Raw genomic sequence first — 17,280 nt, 5'->3', positions numbered from 1 at the left:
ACTATTTGTTCGTTGCGTCATTTTGATCAAGTGATGTATTATAACTTTTATTAGTGTATAAAAAATATATTTATTAGAATTTAAAAAATTGAAGTAAACAAACATTTAGAATATATTTTAATTTGAATATTTGTTTTCCTTTTATATTTTATTAAAAATATTTTTAAATTTTATCAACTAGGTTTCGTTAATGTTTACAAATCTAATCAATGTTTTGGTTCTCATAAAATTTTATTTGGTATTATAATATAAAATGTAAACAATTATAATTTATTTCAAAGTACTTGATATCAAGAAAGAATTATCCTCCTAATATTGAATATTTGATAATATTATGTTTACCTTGTGTAATTTTTTATTATCTTATAAAAATTAATTAAAATTAATATTGAAGTATAAGAAAACAGGTATGAGTATGAATACGAGATTATACCCGTTGGGTATGAGTATGAATAGAGAAACTCGTCTCTGCCACACCCCGTTGCCAACCTTGTCGTCAAATACTGTCGAAAAACATTTTCCTTCTTTAAAAGTATTAATTATTGTAATTAATGCACTCTATTTATATTAAAAGGTTTAATAATGACATGAACTAAGAAGTTTGTACTCATATAGCGCTAATATTAAATAGTTTAAGTAAGCGTTTCTATTCAATATATGCATCCAAAAGACATCTCATCAAGTGATTCGCTCTCTCCTTACTTTTTAAACCACTCCTTGTTTTCAAGTTTTAAGAAAATATTAATTTGGCATAAATACAATTTTGACATCTATTATTTGGCTATTTTGTTTAATGTGGTATTTTTTTTATTCGAGTGTTCGATAAGGTCCCAAATTACATTAATTTTGGTTAATTTGATCATTTTGTGTAGAGATGTTTAAATTGTTAACTGAAGGTGAATGGTGTATACCATTGTGGTTTTTTATTCTCTTTTTTAATTTTTATTTTTATTTTTAATTTGAAATAAGTTGTTCATGTGTCAAGTCAACATTGTCACGTGTCAATGTCAATGTCACATGTTAAGTCAATACCAATGTCATGTGTTAATGTCTTTTATCAAATTCAGTCATAATTTGGGTTAATTTTGTTTAATTTAGTTTCAATTTCTGTCGATTAATTCAACACTAATATCCATCGGTAAATCCGGTAGTAAATCCAAATTACTGACAGACATATCATTGGTAAATTCAATACCAAAATTTGTCGATAAATTCGTCAGTAAATATTAATTAGCAACAAATATATTTTCGTCGGTAAATCCTCGTCAATAATTTATTTTTTTTGGTAGTGTCTGAAATATAATGAGACTAGAAAAATAAAAAAAAATTATATGATAATTATTAACATAAAATAACCTTAAAAGTTAAACGTAGAATAAAATAAATATTATTGTTTGAAACAAAATAAACCATTGTTTTATATTTTTTTCCATGGTTGAAATATTAATAATGAAAAAGTGTAATAAGATCATGTAAAATGTTACAGTGAACTTGACATCTTAGTTATGCTAGCATTCTAAAATTCATTTATCATTTGTCATCACATGAAAATTTATTATAAATAAAAAATAAAATAAAAGAATACAAAACATGATAGACCACATCAAACTTATGAAAAAAAATTATACTTCATGAAACATATACAAACTATATCTATTTATATATATATATATATATATATATATATATATATTAAAAAAAATCTACATAAATACATGTAAATAAAACATTTAATCACTTATATTTTTCTCTTTTAGTGAAATGATAAAGAATCAGATAAAATTTATAATTCAAAAATAGACAAATTATATCTATTATATACTTATTATGAAAACAAATAAATACATAAAAAATAAAATATTAAATCACTTATATTATTATATATTATTAAAAGTTAAATTAATCAACTTAGTATAATGATTTCCTTCCCATCAAAACGTAAGCATGTGACACTTTAAATTGCAGTTGCATGCGTATTTATTACTACAACTAATGCATTTTATTTTTAGTAGTTATTTATTTATTTTTGAATGGAGATGTCGATGAAAATATTGAAATGTGCTCATGCATTTAATGTGCTTTTATTTCTATATCCCAAATTTAATGTTTTTAATAAAAAAAAAATTTATATTATTATCATTAGTTTGTCACTTTTTTATGCAGAAGACTATTTATTATGATATTTCTTTCTTTGTAATAAATAAAGTGTCAATTTTTTTTTCTATCTCTATAAATTATTTTTTCTTTTTGCAATAATTTTTTTTTCTCATCAAAGATTAGTTAGAATCATACGCATGTTGACATGATATAAACTCTAAGTCGTAGATACGAGTTATAAGAATAAACAACATATTTTCTATTTAGAAAACATAATTTTAGGCTAATAATTAAATAAAATCTTAGCAAAAGTGTTATTCTTTAACACCCTTACATTGAATTGAATGAAAAGTTAAAAAACTGTTTTAAAATATAACATAACAAAGTAAAACCTGATAAAAAAATATAAATTTAGACGTCTTAAAATGAAATTTGCAACGAAGGATCTTCATCATGTCATAAATTTAAAATGTATGTCTTGTAAGACATATGAATTGAATACTTACATAACAAAATTTAAAATCCTATAATTCAAAGAAGACTATGGAATAAAAATATATTTTAATATTAAAAAAAATAATTTTTACCGACAATAAAATAAAAAAATTAATGATATTATACATCTTATATCTTATATAAGACTCTTTCGTGAAAAATAATTAAAAGAAGGGTCTTACAAACGAAGTGATATAACATAACGAAAGTTTGAATAAATAAATTAGCTTAATTATATTTTAAGTGATTGATAAATTTTGATATTTTCAATTAAGTCTCTATTAATTATTTTTCTTTGGTTTATTGGAATTTAAAATTTGTGTGTGTTTCGATCAAATCACTGCCATTAATTTTTTTTATTAATAGGGTGATGTGACGGTTATGATATGTACTCATTATCTTATTTATTTGTTGTTACTTGTTAAGAAATGCTAAGTAATATGGTAAATATAAAATTATATTGAAGTTATGTAAAATGATAAATAACTTTTATTGTTCTGATCGAAAACATGTTCAAATAGTTAGTGAATCGTTATGCTTCCAAATTACTTCCACATCATAATTTATGGTGATCAAGGATTCATCTTATCACTATTATTGATGAAAATGTTTGTTTTTTAATAAAAATAATAAAAATCACTCATTGTTTTATATTAACAATAATATCAATTTTATATTAATTATAGAACCAATGATGGATTTTTAACAAATATTTTGAGCATGTCCAAATATTTATATAAATGTATAGATTTTTTTTTTGGAGGTACAAAATATAAAAATATATTAAAATAGATTTGGAGAGGTCAAAGTCTCCTTATGCATATACTAAAGTTGGATAAAATCTTATATTTCGTCACAACAAATAAACATGATTAGTGTTATCTTAAAGGACAATGATATTATAATTCTCATTTTTTTAATTCACATATTTTACTTTTTAACGTGATTTAGTGTAAATTATTGACTATCTTTTTCTTCGAATAAATAAATAGTCAATACTAAGTCACATTAAAGAGTAAATATTGAGTAAAAATAGAAGTTAAAGTATAATTTTTCTATCTTAAAATATTTAAGGTTGATCAATATAAAACTTAAAATATTTAAGATTCTTAATTAAAACAACGAGTGTTTCTTATTATTTTATTAAAAACAAACAAAAACAGTTTCATCAACAATAATTAATAGGTTAATTCTTTGATCACCATAAATACCATAAATAATGATGCAAAAGTCATTAACTAACATGCTGAATTTGTTAATCATTTTAGCACATTTTTAATAAGAACAATAAAAATTACTTATCTGTTTATATTGATAATAATATTATATTTTTTAACACGTGAAGACAATTAAGTAAACTAACGTGATAAGATAACAACCATACAACTTAATTAACGAAAAATCAAACAATAAAAAGTTAATTAAAAATGTAAAACTTTTAAATACTTAATAAATAAAAATTACTTAAAACTTAAATAAAAACAGTAAAAAGTTATCTAAAACTTCAATATTAATCAAGTGAAATAAATTAAAACACGTATTAACCCTTACAATAAATATATTCCATCTCATTTATTATCCTTCATTAATAGAAATAAAATTGGAATAAAATACCAGGAGTAATACATTTTAATAATTTTTCTTTTTGTGATTTGAAAGGTTAAATGGTGGGCTCCAACTTCCAAGTGAAGCTGGTTGGAGCGTGTAAAGGAAACTATAACCGGGTGTTTTTATTAGGGTTAAATTAAAATTCTTTTATTTTTTAATTTGATGTTAATCTATTGTTAATATATGATCTTATCGTCTTGATATTTGTTGCCATTTGTTAATAAACGTTAAGTTTAGTTTATGGTTGATATAAACTTGATATCGTAAATAATGTAAAATGACCGGTAATTTTTTATGTTTTTGAAAATAAACAAGAACAATTTAATAGACGATGGTACCATAAATAATTTCTTAGTTCGAATAAGTGATTATATGAAAGTTATTGGGAATATATTGATTTCATTAATATCTCAACACACATTTTCAATGAAAACAATAACATTTATTTATTATTTTATAATAATCATATAATCTAACTTTTAACACGTGAAAATAATTAAATAAACTAATTAATTTTTAGTAATTAATTTTTAATCTCTTAACTTTGAACTTTGATACTAAATTTTGACGAAAAATTGAATTTACTCTTGTCTTAAATTTTAATATATTTTAGTTTTTAAATTTTAAAAATTAATAAATATAATCATTTTGATTCAATTATATTGAATATATTTGACATGTTAAATACATTTTTTTAATTAATATTGAAGTGAGAATATATTAAATCATATAAAAGATTTAAATGCTAGCATTTGACACGTAAAAAACATAATTAAATTAAAAGATTAAATTCATTTATTTCTAGAATTTAAAGACTAAAATTTGTTAAAATTTCAAATAAAAATAAATTTTAATTTCGAGAAACTAAAAAAGTATTTAAGTGAACGATATAATAACCATGTACTTTAATTAACAACTTAAACAAAAAATTAAAAAAAAATGTAAAATTTTAAATATTTAACAAAAAACAATTATTGTAAAACTATCGAAAGCAAATAAATTAAAACATATAATAACTCTTGTAATAAATATATCTTATTTATTACCCTCAATAAATAAAAGTAAATTTAAATAAAATACTAGGTCTAATAAATTTTAATAATTTTTTTGAATATAAATTAGAAAAATGATATTTTAACAACCCATTTTTAACAACTTCTCTCACTATCTGACATGGCAGTGAGATAGTGTTTTTTTCTTTTTTTTCTTTAAAAAATCCACATAAGACATGGTTGAGTACGAGAGAGAAATGGTAGTTGAAGGAGTTACACAACTGAGAGAAGCAAGTGAGAGAGAGAAGTTACAGATAGCGTAGTGAAAGTGTTTCGAGAAGTGGTGGTGAGTAGCTTGTGGTTTCTCCATCTCCAAGATTGGTTTTCCTCCTTGCCCACTATTTTTTTGTCCTTCATCTCCTCTCTGAGGTGTATTGTTTGTCAGCCCTGTAATTCTGTTCTTCGTCCATGCCTGTTGTTTTCTTCTTCCTTCATTGTCGAAGTTTGTTGTTTATCTGTTTTGGAAGTTTTGTCTTCGTTGATGTTTGTGGAAAGGAGTGATTTTTGTTTCTGTTTTTGGTTAATATGATAAAGTTTTGATTTTTTTTAAAATAGTGTTGTTGAAGAGCGAATTGCTGAGCAACATTAGTGTTTTTGGTTTTGCTCTGGTCTACATTGGTGAAGAGGCACATACCAAACATGTTAAATTCTCAAAATTTAAGTGCTACTACCTTTATGTGGATGAGGAAAAATAATGTAATGTAGAAAAGTACAGGTTCACACTTACGATAACACAGCTTTGCACTTAAACTTGAAGTTTTTCATATCCAATAAATTATAAACAATCTCCAAAATTATAAACATTATTCCTTATCAATTGGTGTGAGTTAACTTTATTAATGAAGTGTATACTTTACCCATGCCACCAAACAGGATACTTATCATCCAAGTCAACAAGTGGAAACATTTTATGTCCATAAATTTAATATAGATTATTAAAAGTTTACAGTTTATGTGCGAAGTAGGGGTTTCGTAAGTGCGAACCTGAATTTTTTCTGCATAACTTTGTTATCCCTAACCGTGGTCTGCATACCAGCCATTACGTTTTTAGAATTTAACATGTCTGCATCATGGTTGAAGTGAGTTGGAATAAGGTGTACCCATTTAAAGAAATGGTTTTGTTAGTCGTTATCCCACGTGTAAGTGCAAAACAATGAGTTGGGTTCTGCTAACCTACGCTAAATGATTTGAACAAAACCTTTTCCCTGGTTGAGTTTGATTATAAGTATCCTTTTGGACAGACCCCTTGGTAGCATCGATAATTTATAAAGTTTGTTAATTTAGTGACGTTAAAGGAAGTTTTAACGATAAATTTTACATATTTTTTTAAACTTATTGAATATGAAAAATTTATAGTTTAAGTGCAAAGTTGTGTTACTGTAAGTGCGAAACTAAACTTTTCTGCATTACATTGTTTTCCCTTACCCACATAAAAGAAGTAGCCCTTAAGTTTTGAGAATTTAACATGTTTGGTTCGTGGATGAGGTGAGTTGGTATAACATGAACACATTTCAATAGGTGGTGGTGTGACAAGTGATCCAGAATCTAAGTGCCAACCCAGGAGTCCCCTTCTGCTAATCTGCGTTATATGATTTGAACAAAATGTTTCCACTTGTTGGCTTGGATGATAAGTATTTCGTTTGGTGGCATGAGTAAATTATAAACTTCATTAGTAAAGTTAACTTACACCAATTGATAAGGAATAATGTTTATAAATTTTGCAGATTGTTTTAAACTTATTTAATATGAAAAACTTCCAGTTTAAATGTAAAGTTGTGTTATCGTAAGTGTGAACCTGTACTTTTTTGCGAAACATTGTTTTTCCTCACCGACATAAAAGTAGTAGCCTTTAAGTTTTGAGAATTTAACATGTTTGGATCGTGGATGAGGTGGGTTGGTATAACATGAACCCATTTCAATAGGTAGTGGTGTGACAAGTGATCTAGAATTTAAGTGCCAACCGAGGAATCCCCTTCTGCTAATCTGCGTTATATGATTTGAACAAAATGTTTCCACTTGTTGACTTGGATGATAAGTATTCCGTTTGGTGGCATGAGTAAATTATAAACTTCATTAATAAAGTTAACTCACACTAATTGATAAGGAATAATGTTTATAAATTTTGGAGATTGTTTATAATTTATTGGATATGAAAAACTTCCAATTTAAGTGCAAAGCTGTGATATCGTAAGTGTGAACCTGTACTTTTCTGCATTCCATTGTTTTTCCTCACCCACATAAAGGTAGTAGCACTTAAATTTTTAGAATTTAACATGTTTGGTTCGTGCCTCTTCACCAATGTAGACCACAGCAAAACCAAAAACACCAATGCTGCTCAACAATCCGCTCTTCAACAACACTGTTAAAAAAAAAAAATCCAAACTTTATCATATATTAAACAAAAACAAAAACAAAAATCACTCATTTCCACAAACATCAACGAAGACAAAAAATTTCGTGTACTGGGTTAACCCAAAACATTTTGTGCTCCACCAAAAGGGAAAGGGAAATGACAAACCCACTAAAAGAATATCTTCCAAAACGGAGAAACAACAAACTTCGACAATGAAGGAAGAAGAAAACAACGAGTATGGACGAAGAATAAAATTACAAGACTAACGAACAATACACTTCGGAGAGGAGAGGAGATGGAGGACGAAAAAACGGTGGAAAAGAAGGAAAACCAAATCTGGAGATGGAGAAACCATAAACTGCTTACCACCACTTCTCCAACCACTTTCATTGTGCTCTCTATAACTCCTCTCTCGCTTCTCTCACTTGTGTAACTCCTTCAACCACCGCCTCTCTTCACTTGCTCTCTCAGTTGTGTAACTCCTTCGATCACTATTTCTCTTTCGTACTCAACCATGCCTTACGTGGATTTTTTACGCATAAGAAAAACACTCTCTCATTGCCACGTCAGGTAACGAAGTTGTTAAAAATTGATTATTTCCCTGTAAATTAAAGACATTTTCGAAAAGTTTAACAGGTGGCCCCGGTCAACCTAGGTGGAAGCGCGTAGAGGTAAAGTGTAACTGGGAGTTCTTCATATCATAGGGCTGGGAACCTATATATTTGTCTCTAATCTTACACAATTCCTCACTTCACTCCAATTTGTCCCATCCCAAAGGACAAACGCATTTCAATCTTTTCCTCCATTCTTCAATTTATGGCTTCTCCAAAGAGAGAAACAGATGGCAATGACGGTGTCTCTGACGGTGCCGGTGCTGAAGTTGCTCATGGCGGTGCCGCTACTGGGATTGCTGCTACCTCTGCTTCTTCAACTATGCCCGACGATTTGATGATAGAAATACTGTCGCGGGTTCCGGTGAAGGCTCTCATGCGGTTTAGGTGCGTTTCTAAGTATTGGAATTCCTTTGTTTTTGATCCCAATCTAGTGAAACTGCACCTTCAAAGATCCCCAAGAGACAAACCAATCCTCTACACGCTATCCGACTATGGCGAGTACGACGACGATGCACATTACCTGCACTGCTCCTCTACACAAAGCTTGCTCGAGAATCCAAACTCCGTTGTTGGCATCGATGATGACGGTGTTCCAGTCTTCGCCAACTACGACATCGTTGGAGTCTGCAACGGATTGGTGTGTCTGAGTAGAATCCATACTAATCTTGACGAAATCTGGGTCCGATTTTGGAACCCTGCCACCAGACTCAGTTCCGAGGAATCACCATCTTGTTACATAGAATGTGGGTGCGCCAACATGGCGTTTGGCCACGATGCTTCAACCGACACTTATAAGGTGGTGGCGGCAGTGTTGAGTGACGCTAAAACTCACAAAATCGAACTTATAGTTCACAATCTTGGAGATGATTGTTGGAGGGAGATTCCAACTACCGATGCTGATTTTCCTTCGGAGTTTCGTCAAACCAAAGGAGTGTTTCTGAATGGCACCCTTAACTGGGTGACAGTACTTGGCAGTGGGAATTCCAGATCGTTGGTGGATTTTTGCTTTGACTTAGCCAGTGAGACGTACACATGCTTTCAACTGCCTAATGATGTGGGAGAAGGTTTCTCAGAACTTGGAGCTTTTGGGGGTTGTCTCTGTCTCTCCCACATTTACCATAGAGAATCTTTTGCTTTCTGGCAAATGAAGGAGTTTGGAGTTTATCAATCTTGGACTATGTTGATGAACATCAGTTACAACTATTTTGAGTTTCCCCGGTACCTCATTCCGCGTCCCTTGTGCTTGTCTGAAGACGGCAATATCCTGATCCTGGTATGCCATGCGGAATACCAACTTGTTTGGTGTAATCGGAGACATTGCCAGATAGAGCATTTTGAAATTCCCCACAAATGGGTTTCCCTCAAGTCCACCGATTACGTTCAGAGCTTGGTGTTGCCTTATCCTACTACCTGACCTCTGTCCAATCAAATCATGTAAGTGTTTTCTTACCACATTTTCATTCTGATGCATTACCATGCTCACATTCCCTTTCAAATGTTGAAATGCTTCTTAACTTCTTTGCAATTTTGATATGTTAAACTTTGCTCTCAGCGTTTCATAGCAACATTTCTGATCTTTCTGTTGACGCATGCTTGTAGTTGCGTGACTCTAGTTTGGTTTTGGCTGCATTTCCTGTATTAGTTCATATCTTATTCTTATTCCTTCAACTTAATTGAATGGTAGTACATACCGACACATATAGATAGATGGATCATGTGAATATGAATGGTAGCAACTTAGTTTGATTATATTGTCGGATGATGGAGTCTGTATTAATGTACTATAGATTAATATTAATAAGACAACATGCGTCACCAATGCCATCGGCTCGTATCGAAGCTAAATTCTTTCTTTGTTTACAGAGGAATATGTGCTTCTTTGAGCATCATGGATTTATTTATTTTCCTTTGTGGGTAGTTTTAATTTTCTTGTGTTGCAGGTTTTGTTGTTCTTGGTTAATATCTCATCCAGGTATAAATTTGTTCTATATTCACATAAAACAGAATCTTGTATCCATTCTAATAGAGTAATAATTCTTAGGATTTATTTGATGTGTGCTAAAACTAAAATGTTGGATCTTCCCAATCTAGCATCTCACTGTTTAAAAATTAATTGCTTCGTATTCAAACTCTGTTTAAAGTTTACACATGATATGCTGGCAGGAAATAACAGGACTCCTCTTTATAGACATAAGGACGCATCGTGGACTACCATCGTGGACTACGGTAGTAGGAAGAAAGAAGAGAAGAGGATTATTAGAAGAATAATTATAATTTGTTTTAGTACCTGTTCTGTAAAAGTCGTTTATTATGACTCTCATGATGAACCTTTCTTTAAAGTTCTTCAATAAAATACATTATAAGAAACTTGTTTAATAGTATTTATAAGTGATTAGATGCAGCTTTTGCTGCACCATCCAGGTATATTATTAGCATTGTTGTTTGTTGCACTATTTTCTCTCTTAATAGTATATTTATGATATGTGATTGAATGGATTTCCTCTCTCCTCCTTCTCTTGTCTTTCGTTATATTTGTGAAAAAAATAGTACACTTTTGTTGATCTAGGTAGAAGGTACAGTTTGCATTTGAGCACATTTATATTTCTCAAGTTTTAAATTATTTGCACGATAAAGTACTCAGAAAATAATCGAGTACAAGCTAGAGACTATCATTTAACAGGGATCTCCTATACTATTTTAATTTTAATACCAAAAGCTTTATTATAAAGAGTCAATTTCCTCTTCTTCAATAATGTAAACTCTTATGAGACTTACGCTATATATTTTTATTTAATATATTTGATATTATTTTTTAAAATTGTGGACAAACATGTTATGACTACTATATATAATTATTTGTTGGAGTTAAAATTTAATTATGCATAAATTAAAATAAAGCTTGAAAATATATGAAAAATATTGTACAAATTAGCTCATAAATGAACAAATGTTGTTTTAAACAAAAGTGTTTCTTTTTATTTTTTCTCTTTCTTAAAAATGTGAATGAATAAATTGACATAACTTGAATCTTGTTACCAAAATAACAATATTAAGTGACACTAAATTTTAATTGAATAGCATTAAAGAAATAGAACTATTTAATAAGAGAAATTGGAGAACGGGCAAAAAGGGATAAAGCTGGGAACCAAAATGGTAGTTACGAACCGTTGGTGTTCATCTCCGTGGCCGCCTCTGTCACTACCCCTGCCATGGAATTTGAAGGCAGCAAGAACGCCACTGTCACTGAAATTGAAATGTGGAACGTTTTCTGAAGGGTCTTGTTGTCTTGTTCACAACGACCAAGACGATATGCAAGCTCTCTTGCAGATCCTTCCATCAGATTTGCATCGAAGTCTCATCGATCAATCTAATCGCTCTCAACTTCTGGAGGTCCCTGTTCAATTTCAACGCTATTTGTTATTTGTTTAATCCTTAATTCACTCTTCTTCTTTCTAATCTAACATTTGGTTTTTCATATTAGGTTGTATTGGATTTGGGTCGTCTCCCAGAAGCACGTTATTTAGGAGAGCACGGAGGCCACAGTTTAAGGAACACAGAGGTAATGCGTACCTTGCACTCTTTATATTTGGCGTATTATTTATGTGGACCTCGAAATGTGTTATCCAGAAATGCATTGAGTTGTATGGTGTATTTGTGTAGCTAGGTAACTGTGAAGGAGTTGGAGTATGCTGAACAAGCTATTGGAGAGTTTGGCAAGGACAATAGAGCTGGAATTGAGGGTACTTTGCACAGAATATCTGCAATTAGGAGTAGGAATGGTCACATAGTTGGCTTGACTTGCCGTGTTGGGAGAGCAATCACTGGCCAGATTGACATGGTTTATGACCTGCTTCAATATGGGAAGAGCATTTTGTTTGTTGGAAGGTATAACACAGTATTCTCCATTGAATCTCTTATTGATATTTTCAGATTAGATACAAATTGAAGTGATGAGGGAATCCTTGAAATGAAATTAGTTTGATTCCTTATCTTATGGTAAAATGTATACTTTTAAGAGAACAAACAAGAAGGTAAAAAGAATTAAATTTCTTCTACAAGTTGTTAGAAAAGAAAGTTTCTATTCTATGGGTGTTCTAGTGAACAAGTTGATTTTAAGTTAGGAGATAACTTAAATTGATTTTACCCTTTTTGTTTTCTTATCCTATAAGTACCTAGAGAGAGCTTTATCCAACTAGAACATGTGTCATTTGGTCATTTTTCTAGATCTAAAATATTTTAAGGATTCTGTGTTTGGCATAAGTTGTTGGTTTTGGAAGACGAAATTTATGTTAAGATCTGTCTAATAAGTGATAAAAGTTACTTTACCATGGTCTATTGACTCCCCAATCCAATAATGTAGTAGGTGTTCAATTTTTCTATGAAAATTTGATGGTTTTTTTCCTTCTTTTTCTTGGATTCTCTCAGGCCTGGGGTTGGCAAAACTACTGTTATGCGTGAAATTGCTCGGGTGCTGTCGGAGGAGCTTCACAAAAGAGTGGTATGCTGATTTTTTCAGCATCTAGAAGCATTTTCTCTTCCTTTAAAAGTACTGTTTTAGACTGGCTCAGGATAGAATAACTTCTTGCAAAATGGGTAGAAGATTATTGATACCTAATGTGAATCCACTTGGCATGAATTCAATTTATGGATCTTTCTAGGATGGAAATGGAAACAATGTGCAAAAAATAAAAATGAACAGAGGAAGGAAATGGAAACAAAGAAAGGATGTGGAGAGCCACAGCCTAGTTTAGGAAAAATTCCTTGATAAGTTATAGGCGGTTCTGTCAAGAACCCAATAGAAACAGTTCTATCAAAAGGGATAACCCAATTTTTCAATAATTCAAGTTTGCTTTGCACATGCACATAAGACCCTATTTATAGGCTAAGCTGTCAAAAGTTGCAACTCTTAGGAACCTAAAAGGACTCCACCAGTATGCAATTACTATGTATGGTTAATTGCTTGTTACATTAATTTTTAGAATTAAAGAAGCTCTAAGGAGATGACCCACTAGTAATTATACAGCACAAGGGCTGTCAAAAGTTGCAACACCTAGAAAATTAACAGGATTTCACTGGCTTGAAAAGCATGCTTGCCCTCTTCAAGAGAAAACCATGGCTAGCGGCTCAAGCCTTATTCTTCCTTAAAGTACTTTTTTAGACAGGCTCATGATAGAATCACTTCTTGCAAAATGGATAGGTGGTTGTTGATACCAGCAATGAAATTGGGGGTGATGGCAATATCCCACATGCAGCAATCGGTGGTGCACGAAGAATGCAGGTGCGGGAGCCATCGATGCAACACAGAGTGATGATTGAGGCAGTGGAAAATCACATGCCTGAGGTGATTATAGTTGATGAGATTGGCACAAAAGCTGAAGCTCATGCTTGCCGATCAATTGCTGAGCGTGGGATCATTCTTATTGGGACTGCTCATGGACAGAAGCTTGAGAATATCATCAAGAATCCTACCCTTTCTGATCTGGTTTGTTTTAACTTTTATATGCTTGTGCCAATAACATCCAATAGCTTGTTGCTTTTGCTCCCTTTTTAAGCAAGTTTTGAACTCTATGTGGCTTACTTAATTTAAGACAATAATCGTCTCTTTGCATAAGTAATGCTGTTTAGATGAGGCCTGAAACTGAATCCCATTTTAAGTTTACCTTATTTTCATCTGAATTTTAGTTTTCACATAACTTGAACATCACCCATCTAAGCAACTCTAATATTCAAGATTCACCTCCATTTGCTTTATCAGATTGGTGGAATAGAAATTGTTACTCTGGGAGATGCAGAAGCCAAGGCGAGAAATTGTCCGAAGACAGTTCTTGAGAGGAAAGCACCTCCAACATTTGATTTCTTAATTGAGATGAGAGATAGACACTACTGGCTCACACATCAGGTATGTTGATTGAGCACTTATTACTGAAATAACAATAACCTTATACCATTTGGTGAAGTTGTCTATATGGAACACCATTGGACTTACTCAACTAATTTCAGCAATGTCTTTTTTGGTCTCTCTCTACCCTTTCTCATAGGGCTAAATTCATGAGATCTACTCTCATCACTGGTGCCTTCTTTACACACGTCTAAACTACCTAAACCGGTTTTCTATGACTTTTTCTTCGATATTTGACACACCAAGATCTCATACACAATAATTTTTTATCCCATCCTTGTTCCATGCATTCCTTGTCATTTCTGCTATTCCCACTTTTTTCCTTTTTCTTTTATAGAAATTATTGTTGTTATTCATTTAACTTATTTTCAGAATAGCATCAGTGATTTTGTCCAGCCCTTTGAATAAAATTTGCACAACACAATGAATGTACTTACATTCATGAAAGAAAACGTATTGTTAGAATGGACTGTCATCAATACTAGGCCACTTAGAAAAAGGTATATATGTTCTTGGTTTAAAGCTGAACGTCAATTTGACTCCCCGACCTTAAATATGTTTTTTGACTCTCAAATTAAGACAAGTTTGGTTTTTGTGCTTTCAATTCAGAATTGATGTTTTTGCCCCCTATAATTTGAAAAAAAACCTGTTTTAATGCCCTGATGCCTTATATATTAAACGTTGTCAAAATGGATATTTTGAAAGGAAAACAAACATATGGTTGGGTATTTGATGATAATAATGAAAAATCGAATTATCTGGTGCTGTTTTTTTTTTTTGATAATTTCTTTTTGTTAATTACAAATTACTTGAGCAGAATTATATGGGCCAATTGAAAGGCCAGGTAGAGTAGTTTCTTTTAATCATTGAGGGCATTGATAGGCTAAAATTTCATTTCGTTTTAATCATATCTTGTTTTCCTTTTGCAGACTGACAAAAGTGTAGATATGTTGCTCCGGGGAAAAAGTCCACAGGTTGAGGTAAATTCTTTACGGCTGTACTTTTTCAGTTTATTTGATTGAAAGATTTTTCTATTATTATTTGTTTCTGCCTATACTTCACAGTTCTATACTTCACTATAGAATTTTACTGATGAAAGTGACTGTTAGCTTTTTGGTTGATGTCTGCCAGAGGAAAAAACTTTAAATCTAATGTTCAGTTTTTTCGCCGTTTTCTGAAACTACTTGATAAAGAGAAAAAGACATGATTAGGCTTCTGAGATTGTAGATAAACTCAACATAAGTTACCATGGTCATAGAAATATAGGTTCACACCTCGCATCTGGCCTTGTTCTTTCCTCTCTCTTTTTTCCTGGTCTTCCTTCCTGACACCTGATTACAATCATATAAGTGTGAGCCACAATGCATGTGCATCCATATGTTCCAGAAGCCCAAATCTGCTATAACTTCATGGGTTTTTAAACTTGTCTCTTCGAATAAACAGAAGCTCATCACGTTTTTCTAGATAAATATATATGGATATTTTAGATATTATGAATGCCATCTTTAACTTCACTATAGGTTACAAATGTTTGGAATTTGGAGTAGCATTCTAAATATGAAGATTTTTACTCACAGGGTAATTTTGGAGTATGTTTGTGTTGTCATATGGATGTTAATTCGCTTTTAAAATTGGTTTTTAGTCTCTGATGCATATGCATTTGATAAGTTGATACGTCTGACCAACATACAAACGATTATCTTATATATCTTTGATATAATTTTACCAGGATATTTCATATTATGACTATATAACTCTTTTGCAGGTAAGAAGAAAAGATGAAAAGTGTAAGGCCGTGATAGAAAAATCTAAGGCATACGATAAATGCCTATGATATTATTCAATTAGAACCAATTTAGGTTCAAAGCTATAAACCAGCAAAAGATTATGTAAATTATGTATTTATTTCATTGAGATATATGTATATATCTTCACTCTGAAGTTACATCCAGCACTTTATGTTCCGTGTTGTGTTACATTAACGCAATTTAAGAATTTCGTAAAGAATCACCACAAATAATTAAATAACAAGAATAGGAATCACGGTGAGAACATATCAGCATAAGATTTTTTTTAATGTGGTTCAATTAAAGTATTAACAAATTCTTATTTATGTGTATGGGAAAACAATTATTAAACAAGTTGCTCTCGTAGAAATATACTGATGAATATGCTTGCCCAATCAACATATTTTGCACAAGGTTCATACGTAGAAAAAATGGATACAATAAACTCCATATCACGTCATGAATTATTCAACAAAATTTGTAATGCATGACACACATTTCTCATACTAACTTGGTAAAAATGTAGATGGACTATTTTAGAGACAATAGAAACTTTAAACGTAATGTTACATTCTAAGTGCTTCTAACGTTTATCACCAAACAATCCATAAAGTAGACTCTAGACAACCACAAACAAACTTGTATATGAGAGACTTCTAATGTCCAAGTACCCAACATAGTTTGGGTAACCTAACTTTTAATCCCACAATAAACTAGGATTATGACAAGTCGTCTCATCAAGTACCTTAAAATCTACTTAATAACTTGTAAATGAGTTTTTTTAGGGTTTAACATGAACATCGTCACAACTTTCACATCATATACCATGTTATGATGAGTGAAAAATCATTGCATACATCATAAAACCAATGGTTGTTTCCTTCCATCAAACTCTTGTATAAGGAGATCAAATGTACTCATTTGAATAACTTAAAAGTATTTGAGTTTTTTATTTTGAGTGTTATGTCTCAAACAGTCACTCTCCTTTGTTTATCCTAAAGAACAAAACCTCATTGTGTGGTTTTCTTTCTTACAAAAACAACATCTAATGATCGAAATATTTTGTCCACACTTTCAATATGCTTTATTTTCAGTTGTTCACAAATCACGTAAATCATACCATGAACCATTCCAACAAAATTCTTCACATATAAGACAAGTTGTTCACACTAACTCGATTAATTAAAACTAAAACATAAAGTAGACTCTTAGACATTTACTTTCCGAAAATCCATAAAATGAAACTATAGACACTTTTAAACAAAGTTATTCGGTGAGTCCATATCAATATTCTCATTATAAACAATTTATAACATATTCTAATTAGAGTCTACCATGAGAGTTTCAATTTTGTTGGGGTTAAATCCTGTCTCCT

At 30.8% G+C, this 17,280-nt stretch overlaps 2 protein-coding genes across 3 annotated transcripts; both read left to right on the top strand.

Annotated features, from left to right (window-relative positions):
* The first annotated feature begins 8,258 nt into the window (after nucleotides 1-8,258).
* Nucleotides 8,259-10,600, top strand: LOC114189614 (F-box/kelch-repeat protein At3g23880-like). 2 transcript variants are annotated; one of them, XR_003605698.2, is made up of 3 exons: nucleotides 8,259-9,653; nucleotides 10,160-10,191; nucleotides 10,383-10,600. XR_003605698.2 is itself a non-coding variant. In XM_028078233.2 (2 exons), exon 1 carries the CDS (start codon nucleotides 8,422-8,424, stop codon nucleotides 9,631-9,633), a length of 1,212 nt encoding a protein of 403 aa, XP_027934034.2. In that variant the 5' UTR covers nucleotides 8,266-8,421; the 3' UTR covers nucleotides 9,634-9,653; nucleotides 10,383-10,600. The 2 variants fall into 2 exon arrangements, 1 of the variants encoding a protein (XP_027934034.2); XM_028078233.2 differs by lacking the exon at nucleotides 10,160-10,191 and having other exon boundaries at nucleotides 8,266-9,653.
* Nucleotides 10,601-11,330: 730 nt separating this feature from the next.
* On the top strand, nucleotides 11,331-16,082 carry LOC114189616 (P-loop containing nucleoside triphosphate hydrolases superfamily protein). Its single transcript, XM_028078234.2, has 8 exons — nucleotides 11,331-11,609; nucleotides 11,701-11,778; nucleotides 11,884-12,104; nucleotides 12,645-12,717; nucleotides 13,417-13,701; nucleotides 13,975-14,118; nucleotides 15,048-15,098; nucleotides 15,884-16,082. The coding sequence occupies exons 1-8, from the start codon at nucleotides 11,370-11,372 to the stop codon at nucleotides 15,950-15,952; spliced, it is 1,161 nt and encodes a 386-aa protein (XP_027934035.1). The 5' UTR covers nucleotides 11,331-11,369; the 3' UTR covers nucleotides 15,953-16,082.
* The last annotated feature ends 1,198 nt before the right edge of the window (nucleotides 16,083-17,280 follow it).

This window comes from Vigna unguiculata, chromosome 7 (assembly GCF_037176805.1).
Source record: "Vigna unguiculata cultivar grain cowpea cultivar isolate G323 ecotype 2 chromosome 7, ASM3717680v1, whole genome shotgun sequence".
In the NCBI taxonomy this organism is placed as follows: Eukaryota; Viridiplantae; Streptophyta; class Magnoliopsida; order Fabales; family Fabaceae; genus Vigna; species Vigna unguiculata.
This window is presented reverse-complemented; position numbering and strand designations above follow the sequence as displayed.

Coding starts and splice junctions, on each gene's coding strand:
- LOC114189614 (XM_028078233.2), top strand. CDS start 8,422: ATGGCTTCTCCAAAGAGAGAAACAGATGGCAATGACGGTGTCTCTGAC.
- LOC114189616 (XM_028078234.2), top strand. CDS start 11,370: ATGGTAGTTACGAACCGTTGGTGTTCATCTCCGTGGCCGCCTCTGTCA. Junction 11,610..11,700: donor ATCGCTCTCAACTTCTGGAG/GTCCCTGTTCAA, acceptor TTTTCATATTAG/GTTGTATTGGATTTGGGTCG. Junction 12,105..12,644: donor AGCATTTTGTTTGTTGGAAG/GTATAACACAGT, acceptor GGATTCTCTCAG/GCCTGGGGTTGGCAAAACTA.